Below are 16113 nucleotides of genomic sequence, written 5' to 3' on the forward strand. Positions count from 1 at the left end.
TGCAGTGACCTGGGCCATCCCCACACACTGTTCAGGTCCTGTACCTGGAATTCCTGCCTGTCTTTAGAGGATGGGGCCAGTGACTTCACAGACCCAGTACCTAACTCTGGACGATCTTCTGGAACTCCGGAGGGAAGCACACCCCCAACTGAGGACTCTGGAGATGTGAGAAGGAAACAGACAGGTGTTCTTTTCTCTACTGAATGCAAAAGCAGTTTTCTTGTAAGATGGGCCTTGGTGATTGTTCTGTTGCTTGGGACCTACTTCCTTTGGTTACCAAATAAGGCTTGAGCCATCACGTTCCTTGTTGTTCTTGGACAAGACTGTGTTATCATCCAGAAGTATTAGGGTGACTTTTCCTATAAGCTGCCGACACTACCAATCCCCACTGAAAAATGATCACATCATGCAATTTCACCAGCCCTCCCCACACTCACCAGGTTTTCAGGAGAAGGAATGTATGTCATGGAAAGCTTGTTAGTGACATGTTTTTGCTTTATTGAAATTCTTTCTTACAAAAGGTCTGATGTATTTTAGGCTAGGCCTAATTTCCTTTAGTCCCTGAAATGCAGGCCCATGGTCATTTCCATGTTCTCTGAAGTAGGAATGTAAACTAGTAGACTTCCATTTTTAAGGTTCACACAGTTTTTAACATTGTTTTTATTTGATGTAAAACAAGACTTATATTTTCCCTAATGAAAAGACCAAGTAAGAGAGTATGTGCGTCTTCATGGAAGCGATAACTGGATTCTTTGCCAGAACCGGGTTGGGAATTTAGTTTGTTCAGTGTGGCATCTTTTATCTTTAGGTTTTTTTTTTTGTTTAGTTTTTTTGTTTTTAATTTAAATGCAAACCTTGCAATGTGCTGAAATATGTAGTAAAAAGTGCTATGTTTATATATGCATACATATATTGGCTCTGACAAGGGATGCATGACTACATGCGTGTTATGTAAACATAGCAATTGGTCAGAAGGAGAGTTTCTCATCATTAGGACATTTAAGGATTAGCAAGCATATTGGAAGCAAGAATGACCTAGGGCCACATTGACTTAGTTGTCAGCCAGGAGTGTTGCTGATCCTATACCTGGAGGGGCCCAGGTCTCTCCCCAAGCAGGCCGGTGCTCACCTGATATGACAGGTGATCATGTATCTGAGGCCTATCAGTTTGAGATTCCCCCAAGGTGCGGTGGGTCTATACTCACTTGCTACCAGGTAGCTCCCCTAGTTCTCGAACACGTGTATGGCCCAGTTCTGCTCCTCATGTAAAAAGCAGAGCATGATCTCCCTATCTCTAGGAGGAGGCTGCAGATTGCAGATTTGTGGAGGCCCAAGGCCCCTTATTCCTACTCCCCACCCCCAGAGGTTATAGGGAATCTTCATTTCCTTCCACCCGTAGGGTTTCCATTAGGACTTGTGTTTTCCTGACCACAGATCACACCTGAAGAGGCTTAGAAGATGCAAAATCATCACCTCCAAACAGCTGAGACACACATGACTTGGCTTTAACCGTGACTGCCCAGTGCCGGAGCACTGGACTCAGGTTTAACATGGGCAGCCCCCATGTCACCCTCCACATCAGCTTTCCTCCTACACTGACGGTCGGCCTGGAAGCCAATCATGTTTGACCTTGCACTCACACCCTGGAGGTTCTGAAGTATGCAACTTTCTAGTTACGTGCCACACTTTCTAGTTACACAAGCTTTTTGCTCAGGCCAAGTAAAGACCATAAGTTCAGGTGGGAACATGGTCTCAGTCATTCTGTCTTCTGACTTGCAGGCTAGGTGAATGGACCAGTGAAGTGCTACCTGGAGGTAAGGTCGTATCCAGACTCACATGCCCTGGACCAGTGCAGCTAAGTGGATACATAAATTTAGCACCCAAGATACTATTTAGCCTGCCATGGTAGTCATTCAATGTTAGTCTCATTCCCTTCTCCAAATCTAGCTGGATTCCTGCAGGTGACTTGCATTTCCCTCTTGCCCCTACAGCTGGCTTCTCCTCTATGTCACTTCCTCAAACTAGCAAATGGGGAGCAGAGGCAGAGTAAAGGGGGGAAATTCATCACTTGACATTGCCTCTTGCTGGGGAGGAAGATGTTGAAACTCTTGGACTAATGGAGGTTTGGGAATTGTCTGAAGAGTAAATGATCTGTACTACCACCCATCCCTGCTGCTGCACTTGTCTCTGACACATTCTCAGCATTCACCTGTAACTAAAAGGCCAAAGGGAACTGGGATATTGAGGCCTGGTGCATGGTATTCAGAGGCTGGGCAAAGTGGTGATCCAGTTGACCAGGGCTCCTCATGCAGGAACCTGGTGGAAGAGAGAGATGGGCAGTAGGTCCCAGAGTTACACTTTGGAGCACACGTTCAAGAGGAAAATGATGACTGGCCCCCACGGTCCTGGGATGTGGGATGCAGGTGTGAGGACTGGGAGTGCTGGATGGGGTGTGGCCGAGGCATGGTCAGGGTGGCCCTGAGCCGTGCCCCACCCCAGGGATGCAGGAAGGATGCTCTGTGCGGGACCCCGAGCTTGGGCTCTGCCCACTTTCAGTGTCTGTTGCATGTCACACTGGCATCTTCAGCATGCCCACAGTTTGTTACCCCCCATTTGGAGAAGCTGCAGCGGAAGATAGTTTCCTCTGTGCCCTTGCAGGCGACGTCATCCATCCAGATCCTCCCAGTGCCTGTGGAGACAGGGAAACACAGCTTCTAAGCAGATACACAGGAGGGCAAGAAGGAGAAGAGAGAGCATGACTGTCTGCCCTTGACTTGGCTCTGCTGCACACTCAAATCTAGGGGCTTCCAGCTGCCCTCTCCACCTCCCCACAAGACCTCATACTTATTTTCTGGGATTAGTTTCTTGAGGGCAGAATCACAATAACTGATGGTGATGATGGTAGTAGCTATGAATATCGGCTATGTGTCAGGAGCCAGACAACCTCTCTTTTTTAGTGGAAGTGTTAGGACTGACTATTAAAGTCTTAAACTCTGTCATTCACTCTTGAAGTACATGGGTAAAATCCCTTTACAAAGAATGTCAAGAGAACATTTAAACCACTCCCCTGTTGTTTGGTTATAACACATGAACTAAGTGGCTTGAACATATTTTTGTGATGTAGACATTTTCAGCCCCTGTTGTCAAGGGATTGCCATGCAGTGAATCCAGGGCTGGAGCAGGGAGGAGAGGCCCCTTCCACCACCTCCTTGGATGTTGTCTCTTCTCCAGAGCCTCTTCCTGGCCTGGATAGCTGTGGCTCTTACACAATAAGCCCTTTGAGGCAGAGAATGATTTTCAGATTAAACGTCTCCTGGAAGACACATCGGTTTGCAAATTACCCAGGAAAAGGCTGCAAGCTCCAGGGCTCTGTGGGATTAGTCACACCCAAAGCAAATAAAGACTAACAAATAAAGAACAGTTCCAAGGTGACCCAGCCCAAATGCATATATAGGATCTTGAAACTCTAGCTGGTGTTTCACCAGGGGTTCTGGCTCACGTCCAGTCATGGGAGGACCCATACAATGGGAACAGGGTCATCGAGGGAGGAGCAGTGCGTATCTGCAGTGACATCAACACTGCGGGGGATCATTCCCAGAGGAATTTGCCAGCAAACCCTCTCTGCTCCTCGCACCACCAGGCAGAGGCTAGAACTCCCGTCGGCTCTGGCTACCAATCATTGCTTGAGCTTTAGAACTGATAGCTGATTACTCAAGGTGCAGTCTGAGGACCAGTGCTGTCAACATCACCAGAGAGCTTGTTAGAAAAGCAGACACACAAAATCTTCCCTCAGCTTAATCTCTCCCAACTCTAGGTTCCCACACTGCCCCTAACCCCGCTCGAAGCAGCCCTGAGAAACATCGCCCATTATCTTTCCATACCATCTCCCAAAATTTTTGCTGCCCCAACACTTCAACACTATTTTATGTTATTTTTCTTATTAATGTAAGAAGACAGGAATGTCAAGCCTCTGAGCCCGAGCTAAGCCATCATATCCCCTGTGACCTGTACATATACATCCAGATGACCTGAAGTAACTGAAGAATCACAAAAGAAGTGAAAATGGTCCGTTCCTGCCTTAACTGATGACATTACCTTGTGAAATTCCTTCTCCTGGCTCACAAGCTCCCCCACTGAGCACCTTGTGACCCCTGCCGCTGCCCGCCAGAGAACAACCCCCTTTGACTGTAATTTTCCACTACCTACCCAAATCCTATAAAACGGCCCCACCCCATCTCCCTGTGCTGACTCTCTTTTTGGACTTAGCCTGCCTGCACCCAGGTGAAATAAACAGCCTTGTTGCGCGCGCGCGCGCGCGCGCGCACACACACACACACACACACACACACACACACACACACACACAGAAAAGCAGACTCTTGGCCAGGTGCCGTGGCTCACGCCTGTAATCCCAGCACTTTGGGAGGCTGAGGAGGACAGATCGTTGAGATCAGGAGTTCAAGACCAGCCTGGTCAACATGACAAAACCCCGTCTCTACTAAAAACACAAAAATTGGGTGGGCGTGGTGGCACGTGCCTGCAATCTCCGCTACGCAGGAGGCTGAGGCAAGAGAATCACTTGAACCTGTGAGGCGGAGGTTACAGCGAGCCGAGATCATGCCACTGTACTCCAGCTTGGGTGACAGAGCAAGACTCAGTTTCAAAGACAAAACAAACAAACAAACAAACAAAAAACCAAATTATTGAGTCCTCTGTGTGCTCAGTACCATTCTGATGAACAGAAAGAAAGACAAAACAACAGATGCAAAGGATTTCTGCCTTATGGAGCTAACGTTCGAGCTTCTATGTGTTCATTTATTCATAGTAGGAAAAAGTTACACTGAATCCTACAGGCTTCCATCTGTACCTCACACATAGAAGGCAGGAGGGCTATTTAACAGGTATTTAAGAGAGGGAAACTGAGGACCCAGAAAGATTGAGTGACATCTCTAAGTATGTAACTATTGAGGGGAAGAGGCCCTGATCTGGCCTCTCATGTTCGGCCAGTGCAGTCTTTTCTCCTCATACAGCCACAGTGCACAGCCCGTAACACTCAGCCAGGGGACGGCAAACCATGAGCCAGGTCTGGCCAATGCCTGCTTTTATAAATAAAGTTGTATTGGAACACAGCCCCACCCATTTGATTGCATATTGGCTAAGGTTGTTTTCCCACTCCAACTGCAGAACTGAGTAGCTGTGACAGAGACCACCTGGCCCACAAAGCTTAAAATATTTGCTATCCAGCACTTTATGGAAAATGTTGGCTGATCCTTGCACTAAAGCTATTTCCCAATATTTGAATCTTATCTTAGAGAAAAGGACAAGAGGAGGTAATAATGCTATAATTAGAAGTGAACACTCCTAATTTTGTCTGCCTGTTCCCACCTACAAATCTATCTGATGTGCACCCATCCTTACCTCCTTTTCCATCTGTCTGTCTCCCTAGGAGATGCTCCCAGCTGAGCTAGGTCACACTCCCTTCCGCGGCCTCCCAGGCCTCCCTCCAGTCATCACCCTTCCACCTCTCCATTTGCATCACTCCAACACCTCCTGGACCAATTTAAAATTTAGAACATCTTCAAGGCCCTCCCATTTGGGTCTTTCCTTGGCTTCCCCCATGCAAACAGAAAATCTCATTACTATGCCCTGTCCAGGAGAAATTTTATGGTGCCAGACCCCTGGGAGAACTGTCAGAGCTTGGAGACACGGAGGACTCAGGTTTGGCAGGCACTGGAATTCCTTCCTTCCTTCTATTCTTCCTTCCTGGCTCCCTTCATTCTTCCTTCTTCCCTCCCTCTGTTCCTCCCTGCCTCCCTTCCTTCCTTCACTCCTCCCTCCCTTTCTTCCTACCTTCTCTCCCTCCTTCCTTTCTTCCCTTCCACATTTATCCAGCTCCTCTTATGCCCCAGGTAGTTTTGGGATTTGGAACTATAAAGGTGAAGCCCTCAAGATGTTTCCATATATCGCAGGGATCAGGAGAGTATAAGAAGTGCTGTGATAGAGAAAAATGTGATGGGAGCATAGAGGAGGGTTATTCCCATCTTGGGGGTGAGGGAGCATGGAAGGAGCCAGTGTGGAGAGGTATGGGTTGGGCAGGAGGCGGATGAAGAAGATCCTTGGGTGCTGAGCTAGGGAAACCCAGCTTGATTCTGAGAGCGATAAAAATCCTTTGAGGACCCAGGCAGGGAGTGAGGTGACCAGGCACTCATTTTAGAAAGATCCCTAACAGTTTGAGACCAGCCTGGACAATATAGCGAGACCCCATTTCTCCAAAATAATAAAATGAAATAATTAGCTTGGCGTAGTGGCATGTGCCCATGGTCCCAGCTACTCTGAAGGCTGAGGCAGGAGGATTGCTTGAGCCTGGGAGGTCGAGGCTGCAGCAAGCTATGACTGCACCACTGCACTCCAGAGGGTGCACTCCATGGGTGACAGAGGGAGACCTCATCTCTTAAAAAGAGAAAAAAAGAAAGAAAGATCCCCAGCATCCACAAGAAGGAAGGTCACAGGAGCTAGCCTGCAGGTGTGGTGGCCGTGAGGAGTGGCTCCTGGAGGATTACAGCCTCTACTGCCCCCATCTCCACCCCACACCTGTAGATAAGTGTGCACAATGGAGCCTGTGCGTGCTAACTGCTTGACATGCAGGAACTCCTTTAGCATTTATAGTAATTCTTCAACAGTGGAAGAACTGAAGCTTAGAGAGGGTACGGAATCTCGTCAAGGTCTCCAGCTACAAGTGGCAGATCCGGGATTCTGACGTGGGTGGTTTGATTCCAGGGCTGGGGCGCTAACCACTGCTCTACCTGCTAATCTCCTAAGGGGAGGACAGCAAGAATGACGAGGTGGGGACAGGTTCAAGGAACTCCAGAGGGGTGAATACTGGTGGGATCTGCAGGACTTTGGGACCAACCTGATGCGGGGAGAGGGAGTGGTGACAGGGAAGAGGTGGCCATGGTTCTGGCTGGGATGGGGTCTGACTGGTAGGATGGCTCTGGTGATGGTGATGAGTGATGCACAGGATCTGGTGGGAAGGAGATGTGTGCAATTGTGACAGCTGCTGTTGGAGGAGCCCATGGGGTTGTGCAGCTGTCAGGAAGGTCACTGGACACTCGGGTCTGGAGCTCCACTGAGCACTATGACAGAGGGAAGAGCTGGGGGTGACTGAAGCTCCAGGTGTGGAGGCAGCCTCCAGAGAGAGTGTGCAGAACCCAAGGACAGTGGAGGTGGGGCGTTGGGGGTGCTGGGGAGAGGAAACTGACAGGAGGGGCGTGAGAAGAAGGCTAGGAGGCAGAGTGAGAGAGACCTGGGAGGCTCCTTCAGGCTCAACAGCGGACGAGCTGGGAGTGGGGTTGGGGCACCAGTGGGTAGGATGCTGGCAGGGTGGCTCTGCCTGCCGCCAGGAGTGACAGCCTTCCCTCCTCTTGGTCCCATGGCTACAACAGCATTAGAACCCTTGGCACTTGGTTTAGAATCCCCCTCTACACTACTCGTGCTGTGGCCAGGGCTGGGCTTGGTCAGCTCTGCCCCTCAGCCCTGTAGCTAGCCTGGTCCATGGCAGGTGCCTGGAAACTGCTTGTAGAGAGGAGGAGGAGAACATGGGTGGAGTCTGTGCTGGCAGAAAGCCTCAGTTATGCCAGCCCTCCCCTGCCCAGGCCCCTACGGCCCCCTGTATACCACTAGTGACACCTGGCCTTGCAATCAGCCAAGGTCTTGAATAGCACCTGAGACCCATTAGGGCACCGTGATAGGGAAATAATGGTGCAAAAAATAGGGCATTCGTGAAACCAAGTCCAGCTTCCCATCGACCAGTTTAAAGAATCAAGTGGCAAGCTTAGAGCTTCCCCACATGTGTCAGGAGGAACAGAGATCAGGGGAGTGAAAGAAGCCACAAAGTCTACAGGATCGCTGGCCTGGCACTCTAAGCCCACCCACTGCCTTTTCACCAACTGGCAGAGTCAGGCTAACATGACCTGTGATCTTCAAACTACCTATTCTGACTCCTTGAAAATAATTTATAATGTTTTTCCTCAAAAGGTTTTACTGTCACTTATTAGGAAGAAGCCTTCTTTGGAGTTCGAAATGGGAATTTGAAGACTGTTCCTATTCTACCCAACAACAGCGGTGGTTTTCCTTAGCCAAAACCAGCCGGAATCCAGCCCCCAGCCTTAGGTGGGAGAACAGTATTCTTTCCTGGTGGGCTGCCCTTCGTGGTACCAGACCCCTTTGAACTCGCCCAGCAAATTCTGGCCCTTAAGACTGCACTCCCTGACAGCTGGCTTGACAGATTTCACCAAGGGTCACTTTCAGTCAATTACCTATGAGATCTGTGGGATGAGATTTGGACCAAGAACTGCAGCAACCCCTGGTGGGGATGAAGAGAAAGGTGGCGGGAAGAATGCAAGCTTCCACCTCCAGTCTGGATATGACCTGGCTCTGAGTCCCCATCTGGAAGGGACATGCCACTTTGTCCCCTCACCCTGTGCCATGGGTCCCTGTAGCCATTTAGCACAGCGGGTTGGACAGCGATGACCTCAGGCAAGACAGCAGGTACGCCGGGCTCTGCTCTGTGGCGTGGGGAGCCCTGCCGTCAGCGGGCTGCCGTCCGCGGGTCACCAGGGCGCCTGGTAACTGGGTGTGAGAGGATCAGCCCCAATCCCTCCCACACCCACCTGGTCTTCTCCACAGGTGAGCAGCAGCATCTTAAATCCCAGGGGGCCCAGGCTGGGAGACCCATCCCAGAGCCTGCAGGCCCTTTGGTTACAGACAGGACACCAAGACCCAGAGTGCAGAAGCGACAGGGCCAGGACATGCCGTTGAGGGACAGCTCACTACTGAATGAGTGTGGGGAGTACCAGGTATGTGCACGTGGGACCATTGTTTTAGTTGTGCATCAACACAAGAGTCTCTGATTCTTTCCATCAGGAAACAAATGCAGGGTTCGAATCAGCCATCTAAGAGGGTCTGTGCCCCTTCCTCAGAGTCTGTTGTGCCATCTGTAGGAAGGTCAATGTGCTTAAGCATGTCAAAAGGAAAGCAACCAAAATGATGAAGGCTTTCCAAATCTTGTCATATGGGGACAAGATGAATACTGGGGATTTTCACCTGGAGAAGAAAAGACTCAGAGAGGCAGAGACAGCTCAGCAGAGTGGTTCAAATACAGACTCCTAAGATACCTGCTTGAGTCTAAATTCTGGATCTGACATTTGCTAGCTGTGTGACCTTGGGCAAGTCACTCAACCTCTCTGTGTTTTTATTTCCTCATTTGAAAAACTGGGATGGCTGCGCACGGTGGCTCATGCCTGTAATCCCAGCACTTTGGGAGGCGAAGGTGGGTGGACTGCTTGAGCCCAAGAGTTTGAGACCAGTCTGGGCAACATAGTGAGACCTCATCTCTATTAAAAGTAAAAAGTTAGCTGGGGATGGTTGGTAGTCCCAGCTAGTCAGGAGGCTGAGGTAGGAGGATCGCTTGAGCCCGGGTGATCAAGGCTGCAGTGAGCCATGACTGCACCATTGCACTCCAAACTAGATCCTGTTCCCCTCCTCAAAAAAAGAAAGAAAAAAGAAAAACAGCAATGATACCTGTATACTTCATAGTGCTGTAAAGATGAAATGGGTGAATATTTGTTACATGTTGAGAACATAGCCTGGCACAGAGTGAGTATCATATCAGTGTTAATGATAAAAGCATAACAGAGCCATGAGAACAAGTTATAAAGGTCTGAGGAGCTAGCCAGGGGGAGAGAGACCACAGCAGCTGTGCCTGGGACACAGGACTGGGGAGGGCTGGTATGGGACACCACCAGGAGACCGGACTTAGACTCAGGGAAAGGAAGAATGTTCTAATCATCAGAACTGTCTGATGACCACCGGAGGTGGTTGCCTGGAGCAGAGCAGTGAGTTCTCATTGCAGCAAGCATTCGGGGAGAGGCTGGGGACCTTGCAGAATTGCAGTGGAAGGGACTCCGGCTTTGGAGGGGGGCCCAGTCCTAGGATGTGCAGGCCCTCTCCCATGTCCTTTACCCTCAGAGCACCTTACCTTGCCCGAATCGAGCTGTGCGGTACACCTCCTCCACGCCGCGGAAGCCGAGCATGCGGCACACCACATCTCCGTCCTTCTTGTCCCAGCCGTCGTCACACACGGTGCCCCAGCGCCGGTCGTGGTACACTTCCACGCGGCCCTCGTGCGGGCCTGAACCGTTCACCAGACGGATCATCATCGGGGCCTCCACGCCACCTGCCAGAGCAGCCGACTGTCACTATCCAGCTCTGGACACACCAGGACCCGCCCCCAGGGGCCTTCTGTGACTCCTCATATCCCTGGGTAGGAGGAAGAGAGGGCTGGGGCCCCGCTATATCAAGACTTCAGCCCCCAAATCTCCCTGTGACTCGCCTGCCCTTTGCCAGCCTTCTCTCCACCTAAAAAAAAAAATAGCTTTTTAACAGTACGGTGCTGATACAAAAACAGACACACAGACCAATGGAACAAAATAGCCCAGAAATAAAGCTACACACCTACAGCCATCTGATCTTTGACAAAGTTGAAAAAATAAGCAGTGGGGAAAGGACTCCCTATTTAATAAATGGCGCTGGGATAGTTGGCTAGCCGTATGCAGAAGAATAAAACTGGACCCTTACCTTTCACCTTATACAAAATTATGTAAGTCAAGATGGATTAAAGATTTAAATTTAAGACCTCAAACTGTAAGGATCCTAGAAGAAAACCTGGGAAACATTATTCTGGACATTGGCCTTGAAAAAGAATTTATGATTAAGTCCTCAAAAGCAAGTGCAACAAAAACCAAAATTGACAAGTGGACAAGTGGGACCTAATTAAACTAAAGAGCTTCTGTACAGGAGGAAAAAAAACCCAAAAAACTATCAACAAAGTGAACAGACAACCTACAGAATGGGAGAAAATACTATTTGCAAACTATGCATCCAACAAAGGTCTAATATCTGGAATCTATAAGGAACTTAATTCAACAAGCAAAAAACAAATAACCCCATCAGAAAATGGGCAAAGGAGGGGCCAGGCTTGGTGGCTTATACTTATAATCCCAGCGCGTTCGGAGACCAAGGCAGGAGGATCACCTGAGGGTAGGGCTTCAAGACCAGCCTCAGACTGGGCAGCATGGGGAAACCCTGTCTCTACAAAATAATAATAAATTAGCCAGGCACAGTGGCCCATGCCTGTGGTCCTAGCTCCTCGGGAGGCTGAGGTGGGAGGATCACTTAAGCCTGGGAGGTTAAGGCTGAGTGAGCCAGGTTTGTGCCACTGCACTCCAGCATGCATGACAAAGGAAGACCCTGTCTCAGAAAAAAAAAAAAAAGTGGGCAGGAGACATGAACAGATATTTCTCAAAAGAAGATATACAAGCAGCCAACAAACATGAAAAAATGCTCATCATCACTAATCATCAGAGAAATGCAACTCAAAACGACGATGAGATACTGTCTCATACCAGTCAGAATGGCTATTATTAAAAAGTCAAAAAACAACAGATGCTGATGAGCCTGTGGAGAAAAGGGAATGCTTATACTGTTGGTAGGAATGTAAATTAGTTCAGCCACTGTGGAAAGCAATTTGGAGATTTCTCAAAGAACTTAGAACTATCATTTGACACAACAATCCCATTACTGGGTATACATCTGAAGGAAAATAAGTCATTCTACCAAAAAGACACATACACTCATAAGTTCATTGCAGAACTATTCACAATAGCAAAGACATGGAATCAAGCTAAATGCCCATCAGCAGTGGATTGAATAAAGAAAATGTGGTACAAATACACCATAGAATACTATGCAGCCATAAAAAAGAACAAAATAATGTCCTATGCAGCAACATGGATGCAGCTGGAGGCTGTTATCCTAAATGAATTAACACAGGAACAGAACACCAATACCTCATATTCTCACTTTTAAGTGGGAGCTAAACACAGGGGTGGGGGCAGGAATACAAGATGGGGGAGGGTAGAAGAGGGGTAAGGGCTGAAAAACTAACTACTGGGCACTATGCTCACTACCTGGGTGACAGGATCATCTATACTCCAAGCTTCAGGATCACGCAATATACCCAGGTAACAAACCTGCACAGGAACCCCCTGAATTCAAAATAAAAGTTGGAATAATAAACAATAAAATAAAATAGCCTTTTTAAAAGAGTAGTTTTAGGTTCACAGAAAAATGGATTGAAAGGTACAGAAAATTCCTGTATACACCACCCCTCCCCCTACACACAGCCTCCCCCAATATCAACATCCCCCGAGAGTGGTGCATTTGTTACACTCAATGAACCTACACTGATGCATCATCATCACCCAGAGTCCACAGTTTACATTTGGGTTCACTCGTGGTGCCGTGCATGTGATGGGTTTGGACAAATGTATAAAAACATGTATTCGCCATTACAATATCATACGGAATCTTTTCACTGCCCTAAAAGTCTCCTGTGCTCCACCTATTCAGTGGGACTATTCATGTCTCCCTCCTCCCTACCTCTGGCAACCACTGATCTTTTTACTGTCTCCATAGTTTTGCCTTTTCCAGAATGTCATAGTTGGAATCATACAGTATGCAGCCTTTTCAGATTGGCATCTTTCACTTAGTGATAAGTAAGTGAACCTTCATGGAAGGTTCCTTCATGTCTTTTCGTGGCTTGATAGCTCCTTTCTTTTTAGAACTGAATGCTATTTCATTTTCTATGTGCACCATAGTTTACTCATCCATTTACCTACTGAAAAACATCTTGGTTGCTTCAAAGTTTTTGCCTGGATGAATAAAGCTGCTGTAAATATCCATGTGCAGGTTTTCATGTGGATGTCAGTTTCAGCTCATCTGGGTAAATATCAAGGAGTGTGATTACCAGATTTATCTCCACTGTTTGAGACCCGGTGACCAGCAGCCTTGCCTGCCAGGGAGGAGGGTGTAGGAGAAATAGGAAGCCAAGGATGGTTAAGGCTTTGTGGGCAGGTAGCCTTGCTGTGTCCCGGGAAATGTCTTAGCCCTGATTTGGTCGTTCATCTTCACTTTCCCACTAGGTTGTGAGTGTGAAAGTGCTTTAAGCCAGAGAGAGCCAGTTGTGAATTTTGGTTCTGCCACTTACTATCTGCAACTGTGAGACACATTGGTTCATCAAATCTGAGATGCCACCTGTTGTAACGGGCACCTCACTGTTTTATATGCCACTAAGAAGGAAAAAACTCTGGTGTAGGTGGCAAATTATGTCAAGTGCCGGATGCTTCCTGATTTCACAGATATGTAAATGTGTGTCACAGAATCAATGAAACATGGCAATAGATGTGAAGAGCTCAGAATAGCACCTGGCACATAGTAGGCTCTTTCAACCTGAATGACTTTAAGTTAGCCTCACAACCTCTCTAAGGGCATTTCCCCAACTTGCGACATGGGAACAACATCCACACTGCAGGACTGTCATGCAAACACAACGCAACAAAGTTAAAGGGCTCTGGGCACACTCCTGGCCCATGGAAGCATCAGCAATGCCGGTCTCTTCCCCCTTCTCTGAGGGCTGAGCCCCTGCCACATTGATCTCTAAACTCAGTGCTTAGCACACAGCCTGGCTGGAGGAAATGAAAAATCAAAGTTTGCAGAATGGAGTAGAAAGTCATTTCTGAGCATTACAATGCATTTGTTCTCCAAGGGGAAATGTTGGTGACTCAAAGAACACCAGAGCAACTGAAAGAAGCCTTTGGATCATCACAAAGCCAGGGTTTGGCTGGGAAGTCATGGTCTCAGGGCGATACACATGGTCAGTGCCAGAGCTGGGATCACAGCTTGGGTTTCCTGATGCGTCTTCCCATATCCTTTTCACCATCCTGCCTGCCCCACTACTCTTGGGGGCTGTTTCCCCTGCTGGCACCTAACCTGAGCGTCCTCACTTGATAAGATACTGGAGCGGTCAGTGGGTCTTTTCAAGATCATTAGGAACACCAGATTCCACAGCCAATCCAGACCTACTGAAAGAGAATCTTGGTGGCAACAGTGAGGGATCTATGTTTTTCCAAGTGTCCCAAATAATTCAGAGATAATTGGTTCGTGGGCTGTGGACTGGCATTTGGATTAGACGATCCATCAGCAAGGTTCCTTCTAGCTCCAACCCTCAGTAATCCAAGGTCAGAGAAGAAATCAAGGTCATCTCTTTTTAAAGCCAGAAACCACTGGTGTCATGTGGGTGGGGGTGGACATTGTACTGGAACCCAGTGACAAGTGGGTGACACAATGCAGGAAAATGCCTATGTGAACTACCAGAGAAAATAACAAACCTACTCAAGCCCTGCTACCAATAAACGCGGCACTCTTGGACTTTTGTTTTTCCTTTATCTTTTATTTGGCCAAGTGGGCTGGAAGGAACGTCCTTTTAATGACTGTGATTTGGCAAAGACCTTCATAGGTCCTGAAGGAGATGGCAGAATTCACATCTGTGCCCCATGAGAAAGGAGAGAACTCAGAACTGGCCACATGCCTGGGCCAAGAAAACCCTAGAAAATTCTGCAGAGGCACCAAAGAAGCCACCAGGAAGCGACCCCAGTCCCAGGAAGGATGCTAAAGACTACAGCGAGAGCACCAGGGATGCCTCCTCTCGATATTGGATGTATTTGCTGTGGATCCTGCATCCCTGGCCAGGTGACCGTTCTCTCCATACAGACTGCAAATACAAACTCATGCAGGCTGTCCCCAAACAGGCTGAGGCTGCGCGAGAGAAGAGAGATCCTGGAGAAGAAAAACATGGAGAGGAGCTGGAATTCAGAGGCTGGGTCTGACACCAAGAAACTCCCTGGGAGCGGTAAGGACAGGCTAACCTGTAGCCAGCAGCACCAAGGGGGACCTGGCTGCTGCGTAGGGGCTTGGCCCTGGGTTGGCTGAGGCCAGGCTGTCAGCCCTGGTTTCTCACAGACTTGCCTCACCTCTGGCTGCACCAGGGGGCCTACAACAGAAGCCACAGCATGGAGTCAGCAAGTAGGGCAAGAAGTGGCAGGAGGATGCTGTGAGTCCCAGAGCAGGCCAGGCAGAGGTCATGTGTGGGGTCAAAAAAACAAGAAGAGGCTGGGTGTGACTAGGCAGCCAAGGCAGACGGTTGGAGACTCCCTGACTTAGCCTCTCTGTTCTGGCCAGCCTGAACTCACTTTGTGCACCTACTTGTTTAGCCAAGTAAGTGACTAAGAGTCTATTAGACAGCTATGGATATGCCCATGAACAGAGTCCCTGCCCTCATGGAGCCGACATTCTAGGGAGAGTCTGGCAATACAGCTAGTCAACAAAAACAGAACCATAATCATAGCCAAGCGGTGATAAGAGCATAGATGGGAACAGAAGCACAGGAAGGAAGTACAGAGTGAGGCAGGCACTATTGTGGGCAAATGAACAAAGGAGTGGAGAGTGACGGCAGGTGCCATCTTGGCCGAGTGGAGGAGGTAGGGAATGAGAGAGAGGGCAGGCACCATCTTGGCCGAATGGACAAGGAAGGAAATGAGAGTGAGGGCAGCCACTATCTTGGACAGGTGGACAAGGGAGGGACTGAGAGGGCAAGTACTATCTTGGACAAGTGAACAAGGAAGAGGGTGGAGAGTGAGGAGTGACAGCAGGTGCCATTTTGGACAGGTAGAGAAGGAAGGCCTTGAATGGAGACCTGAATGAACTGAGGAAGGACATGGACTCCCCCACCTCGGAAAACCCCTTTCTATACTCTGGCCTAAGCTTTCCTTGTCTTTTAGATCTCAGCTTAGATGCCTCTTCTCCTTTTCTGGTCCCCACACCCAACAGGGCCCCTGCTAGGTGCATGCTTATAGCTTTGTATCATAATTGCTACTGCTATTTACTTTCTTAGGACACTGTGAGCCTTCTGAGGATCACGTGACCTGGTACAGGGCCCAGTGCACTGAGATGCCCAGCCTGTGCAAAGGGAAGGTGTGCATGAATGGATTAATACATTAATACTCATTAATACAGACCCAGATGGGCAGGTGCTGTGTGGAGGGCATGGCTCCCCAGAGTCCAGGGTTTTGGTGGCAACCTGAATGCAGAATCCACCATCAGGGCCCCAAATCTTCAGCATCCTCTTTATTACATCACAACCCTTCTAATCACACACTTG

General features: G+C 48.7%; 1 protein-coding gene across 2 annotated transcripts in view; it reads right to left on the reverse strand.

Moving 5' to 3' along the window:
* Nucleotides 1-477: 477 nt before the first annotated feature.
* SCARA5 (scavenger receptor class A member 5) overlaps nucleotides 478-16113 on the reverse strand; it is a 122748-nt gene continuing 107112 nt past the window's right edge. For both annotated transcript variants that reach the window (XM_005562933.5, XM_065519014.2), the window contains 2 exons: nucleotides 10036-10233; nucleotides 478-2688 (listed from right to left, as the gene is read on the reverse strand). In XM_005562933.5, coding sequence (XP_005562990.1) covers nucleotides 2552-2688; nucleotides 10036-10233 — 335 coding nt within the window. In that variant the 3' untranslated portion in view covers nucleotides 478-2551. The remainder of the gene's footprint in view (nucleotides 2689-10035; nucleotides 10234-16113) is intronic.

The sequence above is a fragment of the Macaca fascicularis genome, chromosome 8, assembly GCF_037993035.2.
Source record: "Macaca fascicularis isolate 582-1 chromosome 8, T2T-MFA8v1.1".
Lineage (NCBI taxonomy): Eukaryota > Metazoa > Chordata > Mammalia > Primates > Cercopithecidae > Macaca > Macaca fascicularis.